At 45.6% G+C, this 23,166-nt stretch overlaps 1 protein-coding gene across 5 annotated transcripts in view; it reads right to left on the reverse strand.

Moving 5' to 3' along the window:
- birc6 (baculoviral IAP repeat containing 6) overlaps positions 1–23,166 on the reverse strand; it is a 261,261-nt gene that overhangs the window by 17,269 nt on the left and 220,826 nt on the right. For all 5 annotated transcript variants that reach the window (XM_085980116.1, XM_085980115.1, XM_085980112.1 and 2 more), the window contains 3 exons: positions 22,466–22,627; positions 21,319–21,396; positions 10,813–11,001 (listed from right to left, as the gene is read on the reverse strand). In XM_085980116.1, the coding sequence (XP_085836242.1) occupies positions 10,813–11,001; positions 21,319–21,396; positions 22,466–22,627 (429 nt within the window). The remainder of the gene's footprint in view (positions 1–10,812; positions 11,002–21,318; positions 21,397–22,465; positions 22,628–23,166) is intronic.

Genomic DNA, 23,166 nt, shown 5'->3' on the forward strand with positions numbered 1-23,166 from the left:
TATGGCCCCTGGTTATTGACCTCTCTGCGGAGGGAAATAGGTGCTTCCTATCTACTCTATCTAGGCCCCTCATAATTTTATACACATCAGTTTTAGGGAAGAGAAAATAGTCTTTTTAAAAAGGGAAAAAATGTTTCTAAAAAATAAGTTTTGGATTCATTTTCTCTTGATCAAAATTCCTCTGGGCTAGAAATTAATCATAAATGACAAATGAGATGAACGCCACAAAACAATTTTTTTGGCTGCAACTACTGATGTCCCGACAGTCAGATTTGAGAGCGGGCCAATCCTTTATAAAGGCCAATATAAAGACTTGCACTCACTCTTCAGGGGGAAAAAAAAGACCGTTCAAATCCTCATTAGCTGATCAGGCGGTGCTCTTGCCTGCCCTCACCCTACCTAGAGTTCACTCGATTAAATTATTCACCAATTACATCTAGAGACAAACTACAGCCACAAGCGACATCACCTCAAATCCAGCTAGGCTCAACAAGCAAATTCCTTTCATTTATTATAACAGGAAATGCTGGAAAAACTCCGTGGAGAGAAATTAGAGTCAATGTTTCGGGTCAAAACCCTTTATCAAGACTAAAGAGGCACAGGGAATGAAATAGATTGAGGGGCCAGGCTGGGAGAGAACAAAAGAGAAGAGGAGACATTAAGAGGTATTCAAAACGAGACGAGATGGTGATAGGACTATTTTGCTATCGTCCTTTCATTTATTAATCAATTAGAGAGCCAATTTCACCCATCAGAAAGCTTTCATTCACAATGCCACAAGGCTAAAAGTTTTTCATGAGATTGCAAACAAAAATTAAGACATTTACTTGTTTTATGCAGGTGGGGAAAGAATAGCTCTATTGATGATCGAGTGCAGAGGTTCCAAAAGTTCTTTTGCCGAGTATCCCCTTTCAAGATTCCAGTCCCATATGTGCTCCCCTCTTTTGAAGAAACAGTACAGAAGTTCCCAAACTTTTTTTTTGCTCAGTCCCCCTCTGGAGATTTCTCTTAAAAACTCACTGCTGGTGACTACTGGAGCATCTCTGTCCTGAAGTGGCATTTGTACATGGTAAACAGCTATGTTTTTGAGCTGTTTAGCTGGAATCTTCAGTGCAAGGTTCAAAAACTAGACAACCACAAAAACACCTTACATCAAGTGATCCTCCAATCACACATCTCCAGTACAAGTCGCAAAGCCCTTACTGGAAGGTACTATTAGTTAATCTTTCAGTCAAGAGAAGCATTTCAGAGGGTGGACAAGCTTTGGCTATTCTCATCAAAGCCACGCGGGCTCGTTCCCTGCCTCGCCACAAGTGGGAAGGCGCTATGAAGTCAAAACTGTAGCCCAAATATGGCAAGCTCATATTGTGCACATGGCAACATGAAGCATGGAAGACAGGACTTTGCTATCCCAGGGCAATCATGTTCAGTGTCCCAGAATGGTGGGAAACAATGCTCAGTGGTTTAGGTTGGGGGTGGTGCTCAGTTTCAACGTGTGATAGTTCAATGATCCTTGAATCAAGCCAGACACACAGGTGCTTTTAGAACACGGGACATTCTACTTGCCTGAGGTTAGTGACCTCACTGTGCTGCTCTCCCCTCAATCATGCTTGCAGTGTTGGATTCTGGTGCGTGGTACAGTTACTTTGCTGGAGCAGCAATGTGGGGGGGGGGGGGGGGGGGTAAATCACCATTATACATGGGAGGCTTCACTCATTCAAGTGCTCTTCAAGAACAAACTTCTTTTGTTCCCAACAGTCCGCAGGCAGCTGTGATTGGTGCAAGGTCCGCTACTAGAAATCCGCGGGAATTCAAACATCCTCTATGCAAAGAGTGGCCCATAATGCACCTGCTCTGGCTATATGAGAATGCATCGGTGGCTCTCCTACTTGTTAATTTAGACAAGCCCGTTCCCCTTGCACCCAGATTACCCTGCCGCACCCCCCTCCCACCCAGTTCGGGAACCTCTGGTCTAGTGGGTCAATGTAGTAATAAGCCACACAAACCAGAAGTTCCCAGATTATATTTTCTATCTACTTTGAGTTAACTGATCGGAGCATCAGCAGCAATTGAGGCATTCGGGAAAGGCGGGGGGGGGGGAAGGATCAGCAAGCGTCCCCGCACCTGATCACCATCAAGAAAACTTGGTGGTAACGTGCACGTTTATGGACACTGGCTGAAAATAGAATTGGGGGGGGGGGGGGGGGGGGGGTGATGCCTATCACAGTTGAATACGCTTGCTGGCATTTACTGTTTGGGTTCACACTTGGAAAAAATGGCCACTTGTACCAATCACCAGTACACTGCCGACACTCTTACAAATGTACACTCACAAGCCAGGAGAAGTCAGCACCTTCGGGGGATGAGGGAAAATTATTGTAGAGAAAACCCACTAGATACAATGGGGAAATACAGTAATGGTTTTTTTTGGGGGGGGGGGGGGGTGGGGTGTTTGGATTGGAGATGGGGCACTAAAGCTTTGTCTATGGTGAATTAAAACTATTTTTTGACCAAACCTGGCAGTACTTAAGCATTGTTTTATAAATTTACTTTTGTACGATTTTCCATTCTTGCAGCAGGCTACGATCTACCATCAGTAAGCCAAGCAAGAGTTAAAAGGCTAGAAAACAAACCCCGTCAAAAACGTAGCTACACTTTTACTGGCAATGAGTCACCAATAAGAATTAAAATTGTAAAGGACAATAGAGAACAACGATACATATATGGCCTTCCTTGCTATTTTCTCCTTAAAGCTTTTTGTCAGATGAAATGTAATATAGTGAACACTTTTCAGCATACACCCACAGATTCATCACTTTGATACAATACCATGCGTGACAACATCTCAGCTCTACAATTCTCTGGTGCTTACCCTTTGCTCTTTTATGATGCAAGAATCAAGGTAACCTAGCAACCATCTTGAGCCACATATCTGTGGTATAAAACAATTCCACTTCATCTTAAATTTAGCAATGAACTCATCAGTTCAAAAATAATTTATTTCAATCTTCAAATGTTCTGCTGATCTTGCTATAAACTGGTCAGTCAATTTTCCAAAAATTATGAAAGGCTTTTAAAAAAAAAAATATTGAACATCGTCAACATTACAAAAAGGCTTTAAAAAAAAATATTGAACATAGTCAACATTACAATGACTTTTTCATAAACCAGGGTCCAGATTTAGAACACACTGAACAATTTAGCTTAAGTATTTTCAAAAAGTCTTCCCATATTATCTCTGATTTTTATTATACAAAAAGCAAAGTCTTCAACACAATATAAATGATTGCCTGGATCATGATACACAGACATGGGTCATGATATACAGACATAACAAATTCATTACAATTATGCGCAAGCATTAAAATTAATTTGGTTTAAACTAGTCTTTTTCTCATGTAAAACCCAAAATTTTATTGGCCCGTATTTTGCAGTGGGTATGGTGGCGTACTCTGAGCACGCCATCATACCTCCTTTGAAATCCACTACAAGTTCGGGAAAAAGCAACTGCTGGCACGGAGTTGGGCTATTTGCCCACCAACTGCCCAGCAATTGCATACAGAAATGTTACAGTTGATGCAAACAGGCGCAGGGCCTGGTTGCATCAGCGTAAGGGGGATACCTCAGGCATGATTTAAACATTTATCATCATGGAAATCATATAGTTTAACTATCAAATTCGCTTTTTTTTGTTTCTGCAAATATTCAAGTTTAATGATGTCGATAAAATTATCAGCAAAATTAAATTTTTAGTGCAGTTGGTGGAATAAAGCTACAGGAAACTTTTTAAAAATCTGGCACCGACGGGACCGGCGTGGTGCCGGTTGATCACAAAGTCCGGATTACAGAGAGGTATACTTACTAAGGTACGAGAGCCCCGTACATGGCCACAGATCCAGGAACCCTGGTTACACGGCCACTAATATGAAGTAAAACTTACCTGAACCTACTCCTGAATTTTGCCAGTTAAGCGAGATTTCCGGTTATTTAGGTGCCAGTAAAAAGAGTTTCCTGTAGTTAGGAATTAAATTCCAATCCTGTAAATTGTAATTAAATCTGATTACGGGATTTCATTAAATCTGATTACGGGATTCCCTTCTGAAATGATGTAAAATCTAATTCTGTTCTCACTGGAGGACCAGGCCCATGTGATCCCAGGTACGCTTCCACATAGGCTGCGTCCCTGGGATCCATGGGCCATTACGCTGCCCTCCTACTTGCAGCGACAGACCGCAAGTTTTTGCAGGAGGGCCACCATCAGGTAGGTGCGTATTCTTTTCGCAAATCGGCGGCGTGCTCAGGAGGTACGCCGCCAACGGCAATTTTTGCCCATTATCTAACAACAGGATGACTGATAATGTTACAGTGCATGTCAATACTCTGAGTTTTCCCAGATTTTGTGGCAATTCATTCAGTTCAGTCTCAATGCTCCAACTGCACTCAGCGCTCTCCATTATCAAAACTTGTGTTAAGTCCATCACTTGACATGTCCTTATAAATATTGACATTTAAGCAGACCCAATTTAATGTGATTAACATCTGTAAACCATCTATCCTGAAAAGCACATGGAAATGGTAGGTGGACTTTTTGGGGACGTATAATTGGTACAATATCCAGAGAAAGAGAAAACAAACATACGGTATTTACAAATTTTATTAGGTAAAGGACAAGATCAAAATTTTAAAATACCTTAAATCAATACTTCGACTTTTCCCAAATCCCTTTGAAATGATCATTTTGTTGATCAACTTCAAGAGCTCGAGATCATTATTCATTTGTATTCAGCTCTTAATCCGAAGAACTAACATAATGGTTCTAAGTGACAGGTCTTGAATAATCTTCAATTTTTATAAAAGCAATTCAACTTCTTGCAAAGACCTCAACACTTTCAAAAGCTCAGAGGGACTTCCATCTCTAATTTCTACATATATTAAAAGGAAACCTATTTATGATTCTGTCCATCAAACCGGTGAGTCATCTGCCACAATTCTAAAATTCACTACAACTTTGTCCAATGTCAGTTCATTACTCTCAAGGACAGCATGTTAAGCACATTTCATACTAAAGCCTAGATATTACAATAATGCATTACTCCCTCAAGTCATCTATTAACTAACAGGCGAGTTTGGATTCAGTTTTAAAATGTAATGGTGGCTTGGAGATAGACACAATTAATGTATTTAACGCATTAAAATTTTTTTTTTTATAAAGTACCTCTCTGGAAAATTACATTTGTGTTAGATAGAAAAATGTTGGTGCAAACCATCGTTCTATCCCCTGGCTCCAATAACTAAAGTACAACACACACAGGGTATCGCTGTTTGAAAATAATAGATCACCTTCTGTTGTATCTCAAGCAGCAAGTTTAAAAAAAAATTAAGAATCTACACTAGTATTCACACACTGAATTTCTCCTGATCCAATTTTATGGACAGCTGTCTACAAATTTAATGTTATAAAGAAACATGTGAATATTTGAGGAATTTGAAAATGGAATGGCTTGGTGTTGGAACCAAATCCACTGAAGTAATGCAGGTCAAGAGCACCAGCTGTTATTTTACCCCCTCAATGCTGTAGCAAATCAACAAACCTCTGAGGCCAGTAGCTCTGATTCTCTGATTTCGTCAGAATTGTTCAACAGTCAAAAAACCCACCAACAGGAAATGTTTTCAATCTAACTTTCCTTGATGGCAATACTCCCTCTTTAAAACGTACACTCCTGAGCCATCAGAGAATAGTAGCACTATCTTCTACAGTGGTCAGGTTGCCTTCTTTTAATTGTACACAGAATATTCAGAAGAAAAGTAGCTACAAGAGGAAAATCCTGTTAATACAACAAAAAAGCTGTAAGATGCACGGTTTGTCAAAAGATCATCGAACACATGACTTCTGATCCATTGAAAACCTCAAAAGTGAGATGCTCTGAATCTGGAGGAAACCATGGAAACTGCTACTAATTGTTGACTACACACAAATCCAAATGGACAGCTTACAACCTAACTAACCACTCCGAAATAACAACAGAAAACGCTGGAAAAACTCAGCAGGCCAGGGCAGCATCCGTGGAGAGAGAAACAGAGTTAACGTTTCAGGTCGATGACCCTTCGTCAGAACTAGAAAAAAAGCAGGAAAGGGAATAGATTTTAAAGCAAGTGGGGGCTGGGAAAAGGGGGAGGGGATGAAAGAACAAAAGGGAAGGTCAGTGATAGGCTAGAAAGCAGGAGAGATTTAAGAGACATTAAGAGATCAAACACGAGAAGGGAAACTGAAAGCAATGAAGATGAAGACCTAAACTCCTTTTAAATCCTTGTGAGCTACTGCAACTACAGTTACAACAGTGATCAAGCCAAGTACATGTTAGAAAGGTATCAATTTATAGGTTATGAACTTTGAATTTAGATCATCAATCAATGCAGATGAGTAGTTTCTGAGACAGTAGGAGTTAAGTGCAGGCTTTGCAGCTTAGAGAAACTATGTTGTGCTTTAAGACATTAGTACTAGATTCTGAACCTCCACATCAGGCTCCAGGACCAATGTCTTAGAGCACAATCAGATTCCAGTGAGGAGGATAACAACAGACATCAGGAGGACATAGACAGACTGGTGAAACGGGCAGATGAAATTTAACGCAGAGAAGTGTCAAGTGATACCTCTTGGTAGGACAATTGAAGCGGCGCAATATAAACTAAATGGCACAATTTTAAAGGGGGTGCAGGAACACAGAAACCTGGGGGTGTACGTACACAAGTCTTTGAAGGTGGCAGGTCAAGTTGAGAAGGCTGTTAAAAAGGCATATGGGATCCTTGGCTTTATAAATAGTGGAGAGGATCTCCAAGAAGATCGTGCATATCGACACAGACATCAAGTTTCTACAGAGATGCAAGAAAGCAGACAAGATCCCGAAAGGACTACAGATCACTAACCCACTCAAGTCGACCTACAACACAGACTACGCTGAGAGACTCTGCCGTCGTACCTCTCGCACACTCCTCAACCATCTCGTACACCAGCGCTACAGCAGACGCCGCAACCTCGAAACCGAGATGGAGTCCATGTTCTCAGCCTGTGCTCAGGACGCAGACCAGCTACGAGACACCGCCAAACAAACAAGGCAACGGAACTACGCTACCTACATGCACACCAAGAACAGGAAGCTTGAGAAACTTGGCATCACCAGCAGCAGCAACCAAGCCTCCCCCGGTACCACGGTTGAAACCACAGGGAAATCCATCGTCAACCTGTCCGACCACACCCTTCAACCAGACGAAATTGAAGTTCTCAGCCGAGGGCTCAATTTCTGCCCCACCACCAAAATGGACCCCATCGGTCTCGCGGCAGACACAGAGGAATTCATCAGGAGAACGAGGCTCCGGAAATTCTTCCACAAATCCCAAGATGTCAGCAGCGAACCCAATGAGACAATCAATGATCCGGAACAGCAGACAGAGGGATCCGCAGTGCAGCAACCGAAGAGGAAAGAGTCAAATTGGACCCCTCCGGAGGGTCGCTGCCCTAAGCTTGACATGTATGCTCAAGCTGTCAGGAGATGCATCAATGCCAGATTCATCAGCCGCACTCACAAGACAGTCCAGAATGTCACCCGAGCACAACGCAACGCCATCCACGCTCTCAAGACCAACCGCAACATCGTCATCAAACCAGCAGACAAAGGAGGTGCCATCGTCATACAGAACAGAACGGACTATTGCAAAGAAGTATACCGACAACTGGACAACCAGGAACACTACAGTTACCCGCAGATCCGACCAAAGAACACACCCGCCAACTCAACAGACTGATCAAAACCTTCGATCCAGACCTTCAAAGCATCCTACATGCTCTCATCCCACATACTCCCCGCGTGGGAGACTTCTACTGCCTCCCAAAGATACACAAAGCCAACACACCTGGACGTCCTATCGCATCAGGCAACGGAACCCTGTGTGAGAACCTCTCTGGATATGTCGAGGGCATCCTGAAACCCATCGTACAGGGAACCCCCAGCTTCTGTCGCGACACTACAGACTTGTTACAGAAACTCAGCACCCACGGACCAGTTGAACCAGGAACACTCCTCGCCACGATGGACGTCTCGGCACTCTACACCAGTATCCCCCACGATGACGGCATCGCTGCGACAGCCTCAGTACTCAACACCAACAACAGCCAATCTCCAGACGCCATCCTACAACTCATCCGCTTCATCCTTGACCACAATGTCTTCACCTTTGACAACCAGTTCTTTACCCAAACACACGGAACAGCCATGGGGACCAAATTCGCACCCCAATACGCAAACATCTTCATGCACAAGTTTGAGCAAGACTTCTTCGCTGCACAGGATCTCCAACCAACGCTATACACCAGATACATCGACGACATTTTCTTCCTATGGACCCACGGCGAAGAATCACTGAAAAGACTACACGATAACATCAACAAGTTCCATCCCACCATCAAACTCACCATGGACTACTCCTCAGAATCAGTCTCATTCCTGGACACACGAATCTCCATCAAAGACGGACACCTCAGCACTTCACTCTACCGCAAGCCCACGGACAACCTCACGATGCTTCACTTCTCCAGCTTCCACCCTAACCACGTTAAAGAAGCCATCCCCTATGGATAAGCCCTGCGAATACACAGGATCTGCTCAGACGAGGAGGAACGCGCTGGACACCTACAGACACTGAAAGACGCCCTTGTAAGAACGGGATATGACGCTCGACTCGTCGATCGACAGTTCCGACGGGCCACAGCGAAAAATCGCATAGACCTCCTCAGAAGACAAACACGGGACACAACCAACAGAGTACCCTTCGTCGTCCAGTACTTCCCCGGAGCGGAGAAACTACGCCATGTTCTTCGCAGCCTTCAACATGTCATCGATGACGACGAACACCTCGCTAAGGCCATCCCCACGCCTCCACTACTCGCTTTCAAACAGCCGCCTAACCTCAAACAGACCATCGTTTGCAGCAAATTACCCAGCTTTCAGGAGAACAGCGACCACGACACCACACAACCCTGCCACAGCAACCTCTGCAAGACATGCCAGATCATCAACACAGATACCATCATCACACGTGAGGACACCACCCACCAGGTACATGGTACATACTCATGTGACTCGGCCAACGTTGTCTCCCTCATACGTTGCAGGAAAGGATGCCCCGGAGCATGGTACATCGGCGAGACCATGCAGACACTGCGACAACGGATGAACGGACACCGCGCAACAATCACCAGGCAGGAGTGTTCCCTCCCAGTCGGGGAACACTTCAGCAGTCAAGGACATTCAGCCTCCGATCTTCGGGTAAGCATTCTCCAAGGTGGCCTTCGAGACACACGACAACGCAAAATCGTCGAGCAGAAACTGATAGCCAAGTTCCGCACTCATGAGGACGGCCTCAACCGAGATCTTGGGTTCATGTCACGCTACATGTAACCCCACCTGACGTAGGGTCATCCAGACTCGAGTCGACATTGGCTTGTTCTCTCTACACAGATGCGGCCGGACCTGCTGTGATTTCCAGCCAAAAAAAATGTTTTTTGTCTGTTTTTTTGTTTTTCATACAGACCCCAGCATCTGCAATATTTGACCCCTTGTGACCCCACCTCATTGTTCTTTGATGTAATGTTTCCCTGACTGACCTGTTTGGGCACCATTCACACCTTTGACTGCTGTGATTATCTCTCTGCTGAGGTGTGATAAATGGCAGTTGGAAAGGTTACCTGTAAACATCTGACATGATTCTCTGACTATATAAGCTGTGTCTTTATGCATTTCTCCACTTCACCTGAAGAAGGAGCAGCGCTCCGAAAGCTTGTGATTTCAAATAAAGCTGTTGGACTATAACCTGGTGTTGTGTGACTTCTTACATTTATAAATAGAGGCATAGAGTACAAAAACAAGGAAGTTATGTTAAACCTTTATAAAACATTGGTTAGGCCCCAGCTGGAGTACTGCGACCAATTCTGGGCACCACACTTTAGGAAGGATGTCAAGGGCTTGGAGAGGGTGCAGAGGAGATTTACTAGAATGGTACTAGGGATGAAAGACTTCAGTTACATGCAGAAACTAAGGAAACAGAAGGTTAAGGGGAGATTTTAGAGGTGTTCAAAATTATGAAGGGTAAATAAGGAGAAACTGGTTCCAGTGGCAGGAAGGGTCAGTAACCAGAGGACACAGATTGAAGGTAATTGACAGACGAACCGAAGGCGATATGAGGAAAATATTTTTTACGCAGCAAGTTGTGACCTAGAATGCACTGTCTGAAAGGGTGGTGGAAGATGATTCCATAATAACTTTCTAAAGGGAATTGGATAAATACTTGAAGTGGAAAAATCAGCAGTGCTGTGGGGAAAAAGCAAGGAAGTGGGACTAAATGGATAGCTCTTTCAAAGAGCTGGCACAAGCACAATGGGCCGAATGACCTTCTTTCTGTTGTATCATTCTATGATTCTAAGCTCATTTCTAGTACTGTACTGCAGAAATTCTGCATCAAATCTGCACAGATGGTGAGGATCCACTGAGTGGTGATAACTTTCTTGCAAGTCATGATTCACTATGTAAAAGAACTTTAAATAAACTTGTAAAATCCCCACCCCAATCCTTTTCATTTGTAGAATGTTAGATATCTTCGGTATGGCACCAACTGCTTGAGAAACAAAATGATCTTTGGACCAAACAGCGCATTGCACAGGGAAACTCCCAAGCTAGAAAATGTTACTGGATTCTCGGCATTTAAAATTTCAAACATTAATTATAGATCACTGCCTGCCCACAAAGGGTAAATAAAACGTACCTCTTTAAAGCATGGCGAGGGATTTCTTATTTGTTCAAGCATGGCCCACTTTACGGTTGCTTGTCTTATATTTCCATCATACTCTCTGGAACTCTGAGAGCCACTGGGTGTTCCTCTTGACCTCTCGTAGCCAGGTTCATTAAAATAAGGCTCCGCTACCAGTATCAAAGACTGGATTGACACTAGTACCTGTAGAAAACAAGAGGTTTCACATTTTGATCAATGCGGTGAGCTGGGTTTACGCAAGAACAAACTTGCCCGTATGCAAAGAGAATAAAATCCTCAAATTTTAGCATTTTATGAAAATTGCCTAGGAGGAAAATCTTGCAATGGGAATATATTTATTCACTTCACAGTAATTTAAGGCATCAGTAAAATTACTGTTGTGCAACATTCACTTTTAAAACGATGTGGAATTTTAAGTCAAGTAAATACCCTTTGATAAATCCCACCTTTTTTTTTTACAATTTCATTCTTTATTTCAAATCCCCCTCAGATTTACAGGATATATTGATCTATTTTAGATTCACTGTTGTGATACAAAAGTTAAGGAGATTGCCTTTGCAAAACTGCACAATTGGTGTTTACAGTGTAATCGCGAACCTCTCTTTCCAATTCCAACAAGTGCTTGCTAACACAGACTGGAGAGGTTCCGTGACTAGACTGCAAACAGACCTATCTCGCCGACACCAATATTATGAAAGGTCAAGTGTGCTAAAAAGCTCTACTTCACTGAAGTAGATTATTTGCAGGGCTCCAAGTATAAACCATTCCCAAAAAGTTACACTTTACTCACAACAGAACTTTTTCTAAATGTTGACCATTTCATACAGTTGTTTTAATTGTGTGGATTATTGTAGGTTGGGCAAATAGAAATTGTACAGTGTGTATGGAGGATGGACTATTGCTTGGCTTATAAACATGGTGAAATGAGTCATCTGGTAAATAAGTATTCACCAAATGGAAGTTTGCAACTACAATTATTCAAGTTAATATCTATAAATACAAAAGGAGTAGATATAAAATGTTTTCAAATTCTCATCTTCATTCCTCACTAATCAGGTATTTAACTGAAGGTTATGGGTAAATTTGTGCAGTGGTTATGGTTTGAGACTAGCAACCCAGAGGTCGTGATTCCAAAGCCCACTTTGGAAAGCTGTGAAATTGAATTTTCATCTGGTAATTTATAGGCTTGTACCATAAAAATAATCATGAAAGCTGCTGGATTGCCAAAACAGACAGCGATTCACTGGTGTCCTTTAAGAACCCCATCTCAGTCTGAGCGACGAGAGACCAGTCCCACATTACATGGTTGAATCTCATTACTCTGAAGTGACCAAGTAAGCTGCTCAATTGTAAACAATTGCTACAAAGTTCAATAAATTAATAATCAGAGACGATCGGCAACATATCAGGACAAGAATTAGGCAATTTCAGCTCAATGGACCGGGCAAGGCCCACCTCACCAACATCTAGGGACTGGTGGACAAGTTGGTAGAGCTGTCCTACAGAATTGTCAAACCACCAGATATTATTACACTTACAAGATCAAATCTAGAAGTCAATAATTCTAGACTCTTCCAGTACCATCCCTGGGTATATCCTGTTCCACCAGCAGGACAGACCAACCAGAGATGGGGGCAATGTGGTATGAACATAGGAACAGGAGTAGGTCATTCAGTTCCTCGAGCCTGCTCCGCCAATCAATGAGATCATGGCTGATGTGTATCTCAACTCCATCCATCTGCCTTGGCTCCATATTCTTTTATACCCTTGGCTAGCAAAAATCATTGATCTCAGCTTTAAAATTAATTGAGCTAGCATCTACTGCTTTTTGAGGGAGAGTTTTCCATACTTCCACCACCCTTTACGTGAGGAAGCATTTCCTAACTTCTCTCCTGAATGGCCTGGCTCTGATTTTAAGGTGACGTCCCCCACCAGCAGAAAAGCTTAGTCTCTATCTACCCTATCAACTCCTTTCAAAATCCTAAAAACCTCATTGAAATCACCCCTTACCCTCTATATTCCAAGGAATACAAGCCTAGTTTATGAAACCTCTCCTCAGAATCTAACCCTTGGAGCCCTGGTAACATTCTGGTGAATCTGTGCTGCACTCTTCCAAGGCCAATATATCCTTTCTTGGGTGCGGTACCCAGAACTGTACATAGTACTTCAGATGTGGTCTAACCAGGGCTTTGTACAGCTGGAGCAAAACTTCCTCCCCTTGACATTCTAGCCCTCTAGTTATAAAGGCTAACATTCCATTAGCCTTTTTTATTATATTTTGTACATGTCTACTGCATCTTGGTGATCTGTGTACATGGACCCCCTAATTCTCTTTGGACCTCCACTGTTTCTAGCTTTTCACCATTTAAATACTCGGATTTATCTTTTTTGGTCCAAAATGGATTACCTCACACTTACCTGTGCCGTCTGCCACAATTTTGCCCACTCACTTAATCTATCAATGTCTCTTTCTAATTTTACGCTCCTGTCTACATTACTTTCTATATCATCAATCTTTGTGTCAGTGGCAAACTTGGTTATATGACTCTCTGTTGTGTTACCCAAGTCATTAATAAATATAGTGAATAGCTGAGGCCTCTGCACAGGTCCTTGTGGGACACCACTGGTCACTTACTTCCAAATTTGAGTACATACCCATTACCCCTACTCTCTGTCTTCTACTGCCTAACCAATCTCCTAAACAGGTCGATAATTTGCCTTCAATTCCATGAGCTTTAATTTTAGCTAACAGTCTCTTGGGTGGAACCTTAGCGAATACCTTTTGGAAGTCTACATAAACTACATCAACAGACATTCCCTTGTCTACTACTTCCGCAAAAAATTCAATTAGGTTCGTTAGACATGACCTACCCTTTACAAATCCATGTTGGCTCTCTCTAATCGGCTCACATTGCTCTAGGTGCTCAGTCACTCGGTTCTTAATTATAGATTACAATAACTCCCCCACAACAGATGTTACACTAACAGGTCTATAATCTCCTGGTTTCTCTCTCTCACCTTTCTTAAGAGCTGTGGAGTCAGGTGACTGATGCATCATATTACTGATGACTGGGAGAAGGCAGATAGAATGATAATTGGATGGTAATAGATTCACCCTGCTTTTTTTTTTTAAATTGTGGATCAGACATACCCAGGCAATGTTCCACATCATCAGGTAGATGCCGGTGTCGTGGCTGCACTGGAATAGCTTGGCTACAGGAGCAGCATGTTCTGGTGCACAGATCTTCAGCACGGTGGCATAGTGGTTAGCACTGTTGCCTCACAGCGCCAGGGACCCGGGTTCGAATCCGGCCTCGGGCGACTGTCTGTGTGGAGTTTGCACATTCTCCCCATGTTTGCGTGGGTTTCCTCCCACAGTCCAAAGATGTGCGGGTTAGGTTGATTGGCTATGATAAATTGACCCTTAGTGTTAGGGGGATTAAATACGTGGGGTTACGGGGATAGGGTGGGATATGTGTTGATGTAGGCTCGATGGGCCGAAATGGCCTCTATCTGCACTGTGGGGTTTCTGTGTGTTGTGTGTGTGATTACAGCTGGGATGTTGTCAGGCCTCATAGCCTTTGTTGTGCCCCATGCATTCAGCCATTTCTTAATGTCATCTGGACTGAACTGAATTGGCTGAAGCCTTGCCAGTGTCACCCAGATCCAGAGAACAAAAAATAACTGAAGTTATCTACACCGAGTATCATTAAGGCTTTCCACTGATTACAAGTCTGTGGAATTATCAAACTTTACTGGAGATCAAAGGACACCTAAAAATCCCATACTCTCCCAACGTGGATAACAACCAGATGCTCTTCTTAAATCAGTCGTCTTTGTGGGTAAATTTGTTCAAAGACCAAAGGTCAAGAAAGAGCACATCTTTGGTAAGTATCTGACTACATGCTTTGTGAAAAGCAGGTAGCACTTTTCAATATCTCCAGGAAAGGCCCAGCCTGAACTTTTGAATTTATAATTCCTTAGAAGCAGGGAATCTTTTTTTTGAAGGGGATGAGCTGTTAGCATTCAAGCTGATGGTCACTCTCTCTGATAAAATAAACTATATAACTATAGGACAAAGGCAGGCGGTGATTTAAGCCCAACTTTCAATAAAAATCTGAGTGAAGGTCAGTATGTGGGCCCAACAGGTTTAAAGGTCTGTTCTTTAGGTTTTGCTACTCAGTTTATCCCCTCAGTTCCTTGCCGGATAGTCAAGAAGGATTTTCAGTCACTTTTTATTTGATATTCAATCACTTGCCTGCAACAATGGACTGCCATTAGCTTCCTGGGATTAGAAAGCTACAGTACCCTCCCCAGCTCCTCCTGGTCATCACAAAACTAGCAGACTGCATCACAGTACTTGACAACTCTTTTAAGGTTGTGGTAAACCACTTTTGTCAATCACTATCGTTACACTATAGTTATCACTGTTATATCGTTACTCTATGGTTATCACTGTTCACACTGTTGTATCACTATACGAGGTCGCCTCTTGTCACGCTGTTATACCTGGGCTGACCACTGCTGACTCCGCCCATGGCTCCACCTACCTGCCCAGGTATAAAAGGTGGTCGACTGGCTGGTATTCCTCCTTGTTGGATCCGATCACCCACAAGGCTGGGCTCTGTTATTTAGCCAATAAAAACCTATAGTTACTTTCTTAACTCGTCGCTTTTCATTGGATGAATTGGTAGGTATATCAATTTTATTGGCTAAATTTTAAAATGTCGACACTTGAGCAGTCAAACGACCAGCCAGACGACCAGCCAGACGCCCAGCTACAACAGCCACAGCAGCCAGCCTGGCTGCGAGCCCTCCGACCACCGTACCTGGATCTAAACCCACAGGCAGCAAACTCAGCCCTCGACTTCGAACACTGGCTGAGCCGTTTCGAATCCTACCTGGGAGAATCCGGAGTGCCTCAGAAATCCATGCTAAGAGTTCTGACCGCCCAAGTGAGCCCTAAAGTATTCGCACTCATCCGGGACCTTAAAACATACGAAGCCGCCATCAACCTGCTGAAACAACAGTACCGGAGCCCGGTAAGCTCCATGTATGCCAGACACCTCCTAAGATCCCGCCCGCAACAGCCAGGAGAGTCGGTGGATGAATTTTTACGGGCGCTACAAGCACTCGGCAGGGACTGTGACTTTAAAGCGGTATCAGCGGCAGAAAATACTGAAGATAATGTCCGCGATGCCTTCGTGAAAGGCCTGCGGTCCGACTACGCACGGCAAAGACTTCTTGAAGCAAAGGACCTTGACCTGAACACAGCTGCAGCCCTCGCTCGCTCCCTAGAAGTGGGCCCATCGGGACCTCGAGGCGTACTCCAGGTACAGTAATTTGTGACCCTGGGACTCGGGACCGACCCCGACACCCCTCGCAGCGCCGCCCCTGGGACCTACCTCTGCGTCGGCGTCCCGGACCCGATCGGGACCGCCACCCCCGGTACCGGCTGCGACTTCGGACCCCCGCGATCGGGCCGCCGGCTGCTTCTTCTGCGGCCAGGCGAAACATCCTAGGGCGCGCTGCCCAGCGAGAAACGCGACGTGCTCAAGCTGTCTGAAGAAAGGCCACTTTGCTAAGGCCTGCAGAGGCCAACAGAGATCAACAGAGGCCAGCAGTGCCTCATGCGAGTTGTGGGGGCGGCCATCTTCCATCAAGGCCACAGATGCCAGCATCCCCACGTGTGAGTCATGGGGGCGGCCATCTTTGATCCAGGCAACCGACACCAGCAGTGCCTCATGTGAGTTGTGGGGGCAGACATCTTCTCCGCCATTTTGTCCAACCTCGTGGGCGCCGCCATTTTACCCTCCACGCTCGACCGCCACCTCGCCTCCGGACTCGACCACCGCCTCACCCGCAGACTACGGCAGCTCGCTGAGCCACACACTAGCCTCCGTCACACTGGACCAAGCCCGCCCGCACCACCTGTCCAAGTCCATGATGGACATCAAAGTAAACGGCCGCGCCACGACCTGCCTGTTCGACAGCGGAAGCACGGAGAGTTTCATCCACCCAGACACGGTGAGCCACTACTCCCTCACTGTCCGGCCAACGCGCAACCGGATCTCGATGGCATCGAGGTCCCACGCCACAGACATCAGCGGCTACTGTGTCGTGACCCTGTCGGTTAAGGGCACGGAGTATAAAAATTTTAAACTCCTCGTCCTCCCCCAGCTGTGCGCTGCCGTCCTACTCGGGCTGGACTTCCAATCCCACCTCCAAAGCGTCACTCTAGCATACGGCGGACCCCTCCCCCCACTCACAGTCGACAACCAGCAGCCTTTAAACCGCCCACCGCGTAACACCTGCGGCCTATCCACCCTCAAGGTCCCGCCACCTTCCCTGTTCGCTAACCTCACCCCCGACTGCAAACCCGTCGCTACCAAGAGCAGGCGGTACAGCGCCGGGGACAGAGCCTTCATTAGCTCTGAGGTGCAGCATCTCCTGAAGGAGGGCATCATCGAGGGGAGCAGCAGCCCCTGGCGTGCCCAGGTCGTGGTCGTTAAGACCGGCAATAAAAACCGCCTGGTCATCGACTACAGCCAGACCATAAACCGGTACACCCAGCTGGACGCATACCCCCTTCCCCGCATATCTGATATGGTCAATCAGATTGCACAATACCGAGTATTCTCTACCATCGACCTTAAGTCGGCCTACCACCAACTCCCTATCCGCCCTGAGGACCGCCAGTATACCGCCTTCGAGGCGAATGGCCGCCTCTACCACTTCCTTAGGGTTCCCTTCGGCGTCACCAACGGGGTTTCGGTCTTCCAAAGGGAGATGGACCGGATGGTTGACCAGAACGGGCTGCACGCCACGTTCCCCTATCTAGATAACGTCACCATCTGCGGCCGCGACCGGCAGGACCATGATGTTAATCTGGAGAGATTCCTCCATACGGCCCAACGGCTGAACCTCACCTACAATAAGGAGAAATGTGTGTTTAACACCTCACGCCTTGCCATCCTCGGCTGCGTAGTAGAGGACGGACTCATCGGCCCCGACCCCGAAAGAATGCACCCCCTCATGGAGTTACCCCTCCCCCACTGCCCAAAGGCGCTGAAGAGAACCCTGGGGCTCTTCGCCTACTATGCCCAATGGGTGCCCAATTATGCGGACAAAGCCAGACCCCTCATGAAGTCCACATCCTTCCCCCTTACGGAGGAAGCGTGCGCTGCCTTCTCCCTCATTAAGGGAGACATTGCTAAGGCCACAATGCACGCGGTGGATGAGTCCATCCCCTTCCAAGTGGAGAGCGATGCATCCGACTTCGCCCTAGCCGCTACCCTTAACCAGGAGGGGAGACCGGTGGCCTTCTTCTCAAGGACCCTACAGGGCCCTGAGATCCGACACTCGTCGGTCGAGAAGGAGGCCCAGGCGATTGTGGAGGCTGTACGACGCTGGAGGCACTACCTGGCAGGCAAACGATTTACCCTCCTCACCGACCAGCGTTCGATCGCTTTTATGTTTAATAACAAGCTGAGGGGTAAAATCAAGAACGACAAGATCTTGAGGTGGAGAATCGAACTCTCCACCTATGATTATGATATCTTGTACCGGCCAGGTAAGCTGAACGAACCCCCTGATGCTCTATCACGAATTACATGCGCCAACGCGCAAATTGATAGACTTCAGACCCTCCACAACGACCTCTGCCACCCCGGAGTCACCAGACTTTACCACTTCATTAAGGCCCGCAACCTGCCCTACTCCATCGAGGAGGTCAGGACCATGACCAGGAACTGCCAGACTTGTGCCGAGTGCAAACCGCATTTCTTTAGGCCGGACAGAGCAAGCCTGATCAAGGCCACCCGCCCCTTCGAGCGCTTGAGCATCGATTTTAAGGGGCCCCTCCCGTCCTCTGACCGTAATGTGTACTTCCTCAACATTGTTGATGAGTACTCCCGTTTTCCCTTCGCCTTCCCCTGCCCAGACATGACCAGTACCACGGTCATTAAATGCCTGAACGACCTCTTCGCCTTGTTCGGGTTCCCAAACTATATACATAGTGACCGGGGCTCCTCCTTCATGAGCGAGGAACTCCGTCAGTTCCTACTAGCAAGAGGTATTGCTGCAAGCAGGGCCACCAGCTACAACCCTCGAGGGAACGGCCAGGTGGAAAGAGAGAACGCGACTGTATGGAAGGCCGTCCTCTTAGCCTTAAAGTCTAAGGGCCTCCCAACCTCCCGCTGGCAGGAAGTCCTCCCGGCAGCGCTGCATTCCATCCGGTCACTACTTTGCACTGCCATTAACGCCACCCCCCATGAACGAATGTTTGTTTTCCCCAGGAAGTCGACTACGGGAACCACACTACCAACCTGGCTGACCTCTCCGGGGCCCGTCCTGCTGCGAAAGCATGTGAGGGCCCATAAAACGGACCCCCTGGTCGAGAGGGTGAACCTCCTGCACGCCAACCCTCAGTACACCTATGTGGCATACCCAGACGGGCGGGAGGACACAGTCTCCTTGCGAGACCTCGCACCCTCGGGCATTCCGGAGACACCACCTTCACCCCCCCACCACACCACCCCCCCCCCCCCGATTCCAGCTCAGGTAGACGGCATGCCGGAACCCCACGAGCCCTCGCCGACCACGCAGACACCAGCATCACCGCCGGAGAATGCAACACCGCCGCTGCGACGATCGGAAAGGCTTACGAGGCCTCCGGACAGACTGACATACCAGAACTGGTAGTACACATCACCCCGCCGGACTCAAATTTAAACAAGGGGTGAATGTGGTAAACCACTTTTGTCATTCACTATCGTTACACTATAGTTATCACTGTTATATCGTTACTCTATGGTTATCACTGTTCACACTGTTGTATCACTATACGAGGTCGCCTCTTGTCACGCTGTTATACCTGGGCTGACCACTGCTGACTCCGCCCATGGCTCCACCTACCTGCCCAGGTATAAAGGTGGTCGACTGGCTGGTATTCCTCCTTGTTGGATCCGATCACCCACGAGGGTGGGCTCTGTTATTTAGCCAATAAAAACCTATAGTTACTTTCTTAACTCGTCGCTTTTCATTGGATGAATTGATAGGTATATCAAAAGGTCAAATGTTAGACACTATGAAGAAGCAGTGAAGTATTTCCTGCATGGTGCCAAAAATGGGGACAGTGTCTTCAGACTCTAAGGGGGGAATTTTCCCAGCCCTGGGGAGGCGGGACTGGCCGGGAAAATGGCAGAAACAGGGAGCAGGTACCAACCCCGCTCCCAACCCGCCTCCGTGCCATCTTCCCGGGAGGTGGGTCCCCGAGTCGCACAGGGACCCGTCTCCTCGAGGCGGGAAGAGGATTAGAGCCAATTAACTGCCTGCTGACAGGTAGTTAACAGGCAGTTTTGAGGCTTATCCCCATTTTACGCCTGCAATTGTGGTCTTCCCGACGGCTGTGAACCTCGTCAGGGTCAGCAAGGCGAGTAGTGGGTCTGCGGAGGTGAGAGGGGTCGAAATGTCAGCTGTAGAGGTGAATGATGGGTGCAAGTGTGGACAGGTAAGTACAAGAGGCGAGTGTAAAGTGTTGGAAAAAGTTTCCTTACTTTTGCTTCTTTCTGCGGGCTTCAACCTTTGAGGATCTGGAGATGCCTCATCTCAACGGCAGAGATGACAGAATGGCTGCTGCATTCTCAGATGCAGCAGACATCTGCTTTCTGCTGAGGAGAGGGGTCTTGGTGAGCCTGTGTGCAAGGGCTCACCTTAGAACAGAGACCGTCAGTGTTTGAAAGCTTCTCAAAGCTGTCAAACGCTGACAATTCATCTGTCAAAAAATTTGCGACAGATGAAGCGTCATACGCTGACGTCATCAGTCACCAGCTTTCCCTTAATTGGCCGGTAAGCCCACAGGGTGGGCTCAACAAGGCCAATCAAGGGAAAATAGCGTGGGTTGGTCAGATGCCGATGGGGACGGGACTGAAACCCGGAAATCAGAAGTCCCGCCGCCAGCACGTCTACATTGAGAAAATCCAGCCCTAAGCTTTTGTTCTGCGTTGGAGACCATATCGGAGAACAGCATTAGTTACAGGCTTGTTATGATTGACCTGGTTCCAGATTTGGCCCAAGAGATAAACCAGCATCCAATGCATTCTGGAGAAAGTATCCTCCCCAATTCCAAGATTGAAATCATGTGAGCACGAAGATCCTTTGTTCTTGTATTTTACCAAACTGATATATAAATTTTTTATATATGACACCTCTTATACCAAACCATTTCTCTCTCAGCTTTAGTTCTGTGCACCTCTTTTAGTTACGCAGGGACATTGTGCCTGGTATTCTTGCCAATACTCTTTCCATTTACACTGGATGCCTAACATTTGCCAACACTGAGCAAATTTAAATTATTGCTCAGATATAATGTCAAATTCAGCATTTCCTGACATCTTAATATACTTGCTGCTGATGAGATGATCAATCCCTTTAGATTTAAGGTACTTCTTGCTTTTCTAAAACCATACCCTAAATGAAAACCAAGTACTTTCTGCTTACTTGCAAAAAACTAGATGTTTGAGGATTCCACTTCTCCTCTGGTCTTCCATGCCAGGTGTTGAGAATGCTTAAACAGACCTGGAAAAAAGGAAAATCATACCAAGAGTCAGAGACATGCACAATTATTGCAACACGTTGCTCAAGGATTGTGTGTGGCTTCGCAGGGCTCCACACCAACAGAATCCTTAAGCAACCAGCCACCAAATTATCCAATAATCAACTACAAATTATTTTTAATGATGATTTTAAATCCTACAGCTCGAATGGCATCTGGCATCAGTAACACAATGAACTTGACAGATACGTGCCGATAAGACAGACTTTTTGGTCGATCTTAGCTATGAGATGAGGTAAACTTGGGTTAATTCCAAGGAGGTGACACAGTTAAGGGTTGTTACAATTGAGCAGTTTAAAATAATGAAGAAAATTAATAAGCCCCACTGGTAGGGGAAAACAGAACAAGGGGGCAGAATACTAAAGTTACAATACACTGTTAAGTGAATGCAGGAAAACTTCATGTGAAGGGTTGAGAGAATGTTGAACTCACTGTTCCAAAAGTCAATGGATACAGAACCATTGGGAAAGTAAAGGTATTAAGATATATGGAGAATGGGCAGGGAACTGGGATTAAAAAGAGCTGCAAGGCTTGATGGGCCAAAGAGCCCATTCTTGTTCCTGTGTTCATTGTAGCTCATCCAATCTGAAATAACCAGAGAGCTCCTTCATCATGTCATCCAAGAGATCCTTTAATGCTTCCAAGGTTTTTGATGCCTCTATCTTGCCCAGAAGTCCATTCTACATGTGGATCACGGTGTGTGATGAACTTCCTGACATCAGTCCTAAATTTGCCTTTCACTGGTTTGAACCCTTGTTCCCCTCGTGTCGCTGTCGCAATTAACTTGAATCAGTGACAGAGAAGTGCTGGCAACAAAAATTGACCCAAAACCGCACAAACCTATTCTCACAAAATGTAATCAGTTTCTAAATGTTGGAATACAAATCATTAACTTACACAGAGTAAATCATTTTATGTACCCATTCATTACAAGCTTACCCTCGCTGCACAAAAGGGGAAGATCTCCTTTAAGGATTTCCAAACAAATCCAGCTTTACTTGAACACAAATAACCTACAATCTATTTCCTTACCTTTCCATCATTGTAAAGGTTTGGGTTAAATCGTACACTGTGTCCTCCCGTGGTCTCCAGGTTTACAAGTGGAGGGGAATTTGGATAATCTTGGGGAAAATATACATCAAATTCAAAACAACCATTCGCATAGGGTGTTTCGGATGGTCCTGTGATTAGAACCTGATGGAGGAGGAAAGAATCATCAGAAACACCATTTTGGCGTACACTTTGGCAGTTTTTCTTGATTTTAAAAGAATGCTGATGTATGTGAGGAAATGTTTACATAAATCTGAATCATAACCGCTCCACAATGTTACCCAGTTGCTAATAAAAACAGAATAATGCAAGAATTTGTAAAATCGGATCTTCCGGCACATCCAGTTCCACATTTCCTACATTACAACAGTGACTATGCTTCAAAAGTACTTCATTGGCTGTAAAGTGCTTTGGGACATCCGGTGGTCATGAAAGGAGCTATATAAATGAAAGTCTGTCTTTGTTTTACATGGTGAAATAACAGTTGGATTGCAAAGAGGAGAGAAGATCAATAAAGGATTGGGGTGGTGAGGGACGGGTAGGGTCTAAACCTTCTTTAAAATTTGGTACATTAGATTGAGTAGATTTTGACATAAATGACGCTGATTCAAGTTCGTCACTACCAGATGGCTATAAAGCTTAGTCCATTAGAATTTGAAGTTCGCTGGCATGTCTTACTTATC

The sequence above is a fragment of the Somniosus microcephalus genome, chromosome 3 (genome assembly GCF_052327205.1).
Source record: "Somniosus microcephalus isolate GS21.2 chromosome 3, FLI_Smic_1.0, whole genome shotgun sequence".
Classification (NCBI taxonomy): domain Eukaryota; kingdom Metazoa; phylum Chordata; class Chondrichthyes; order Squaliformes; family Somniosidae; genus Somniosus; species Somniosus microcephalus.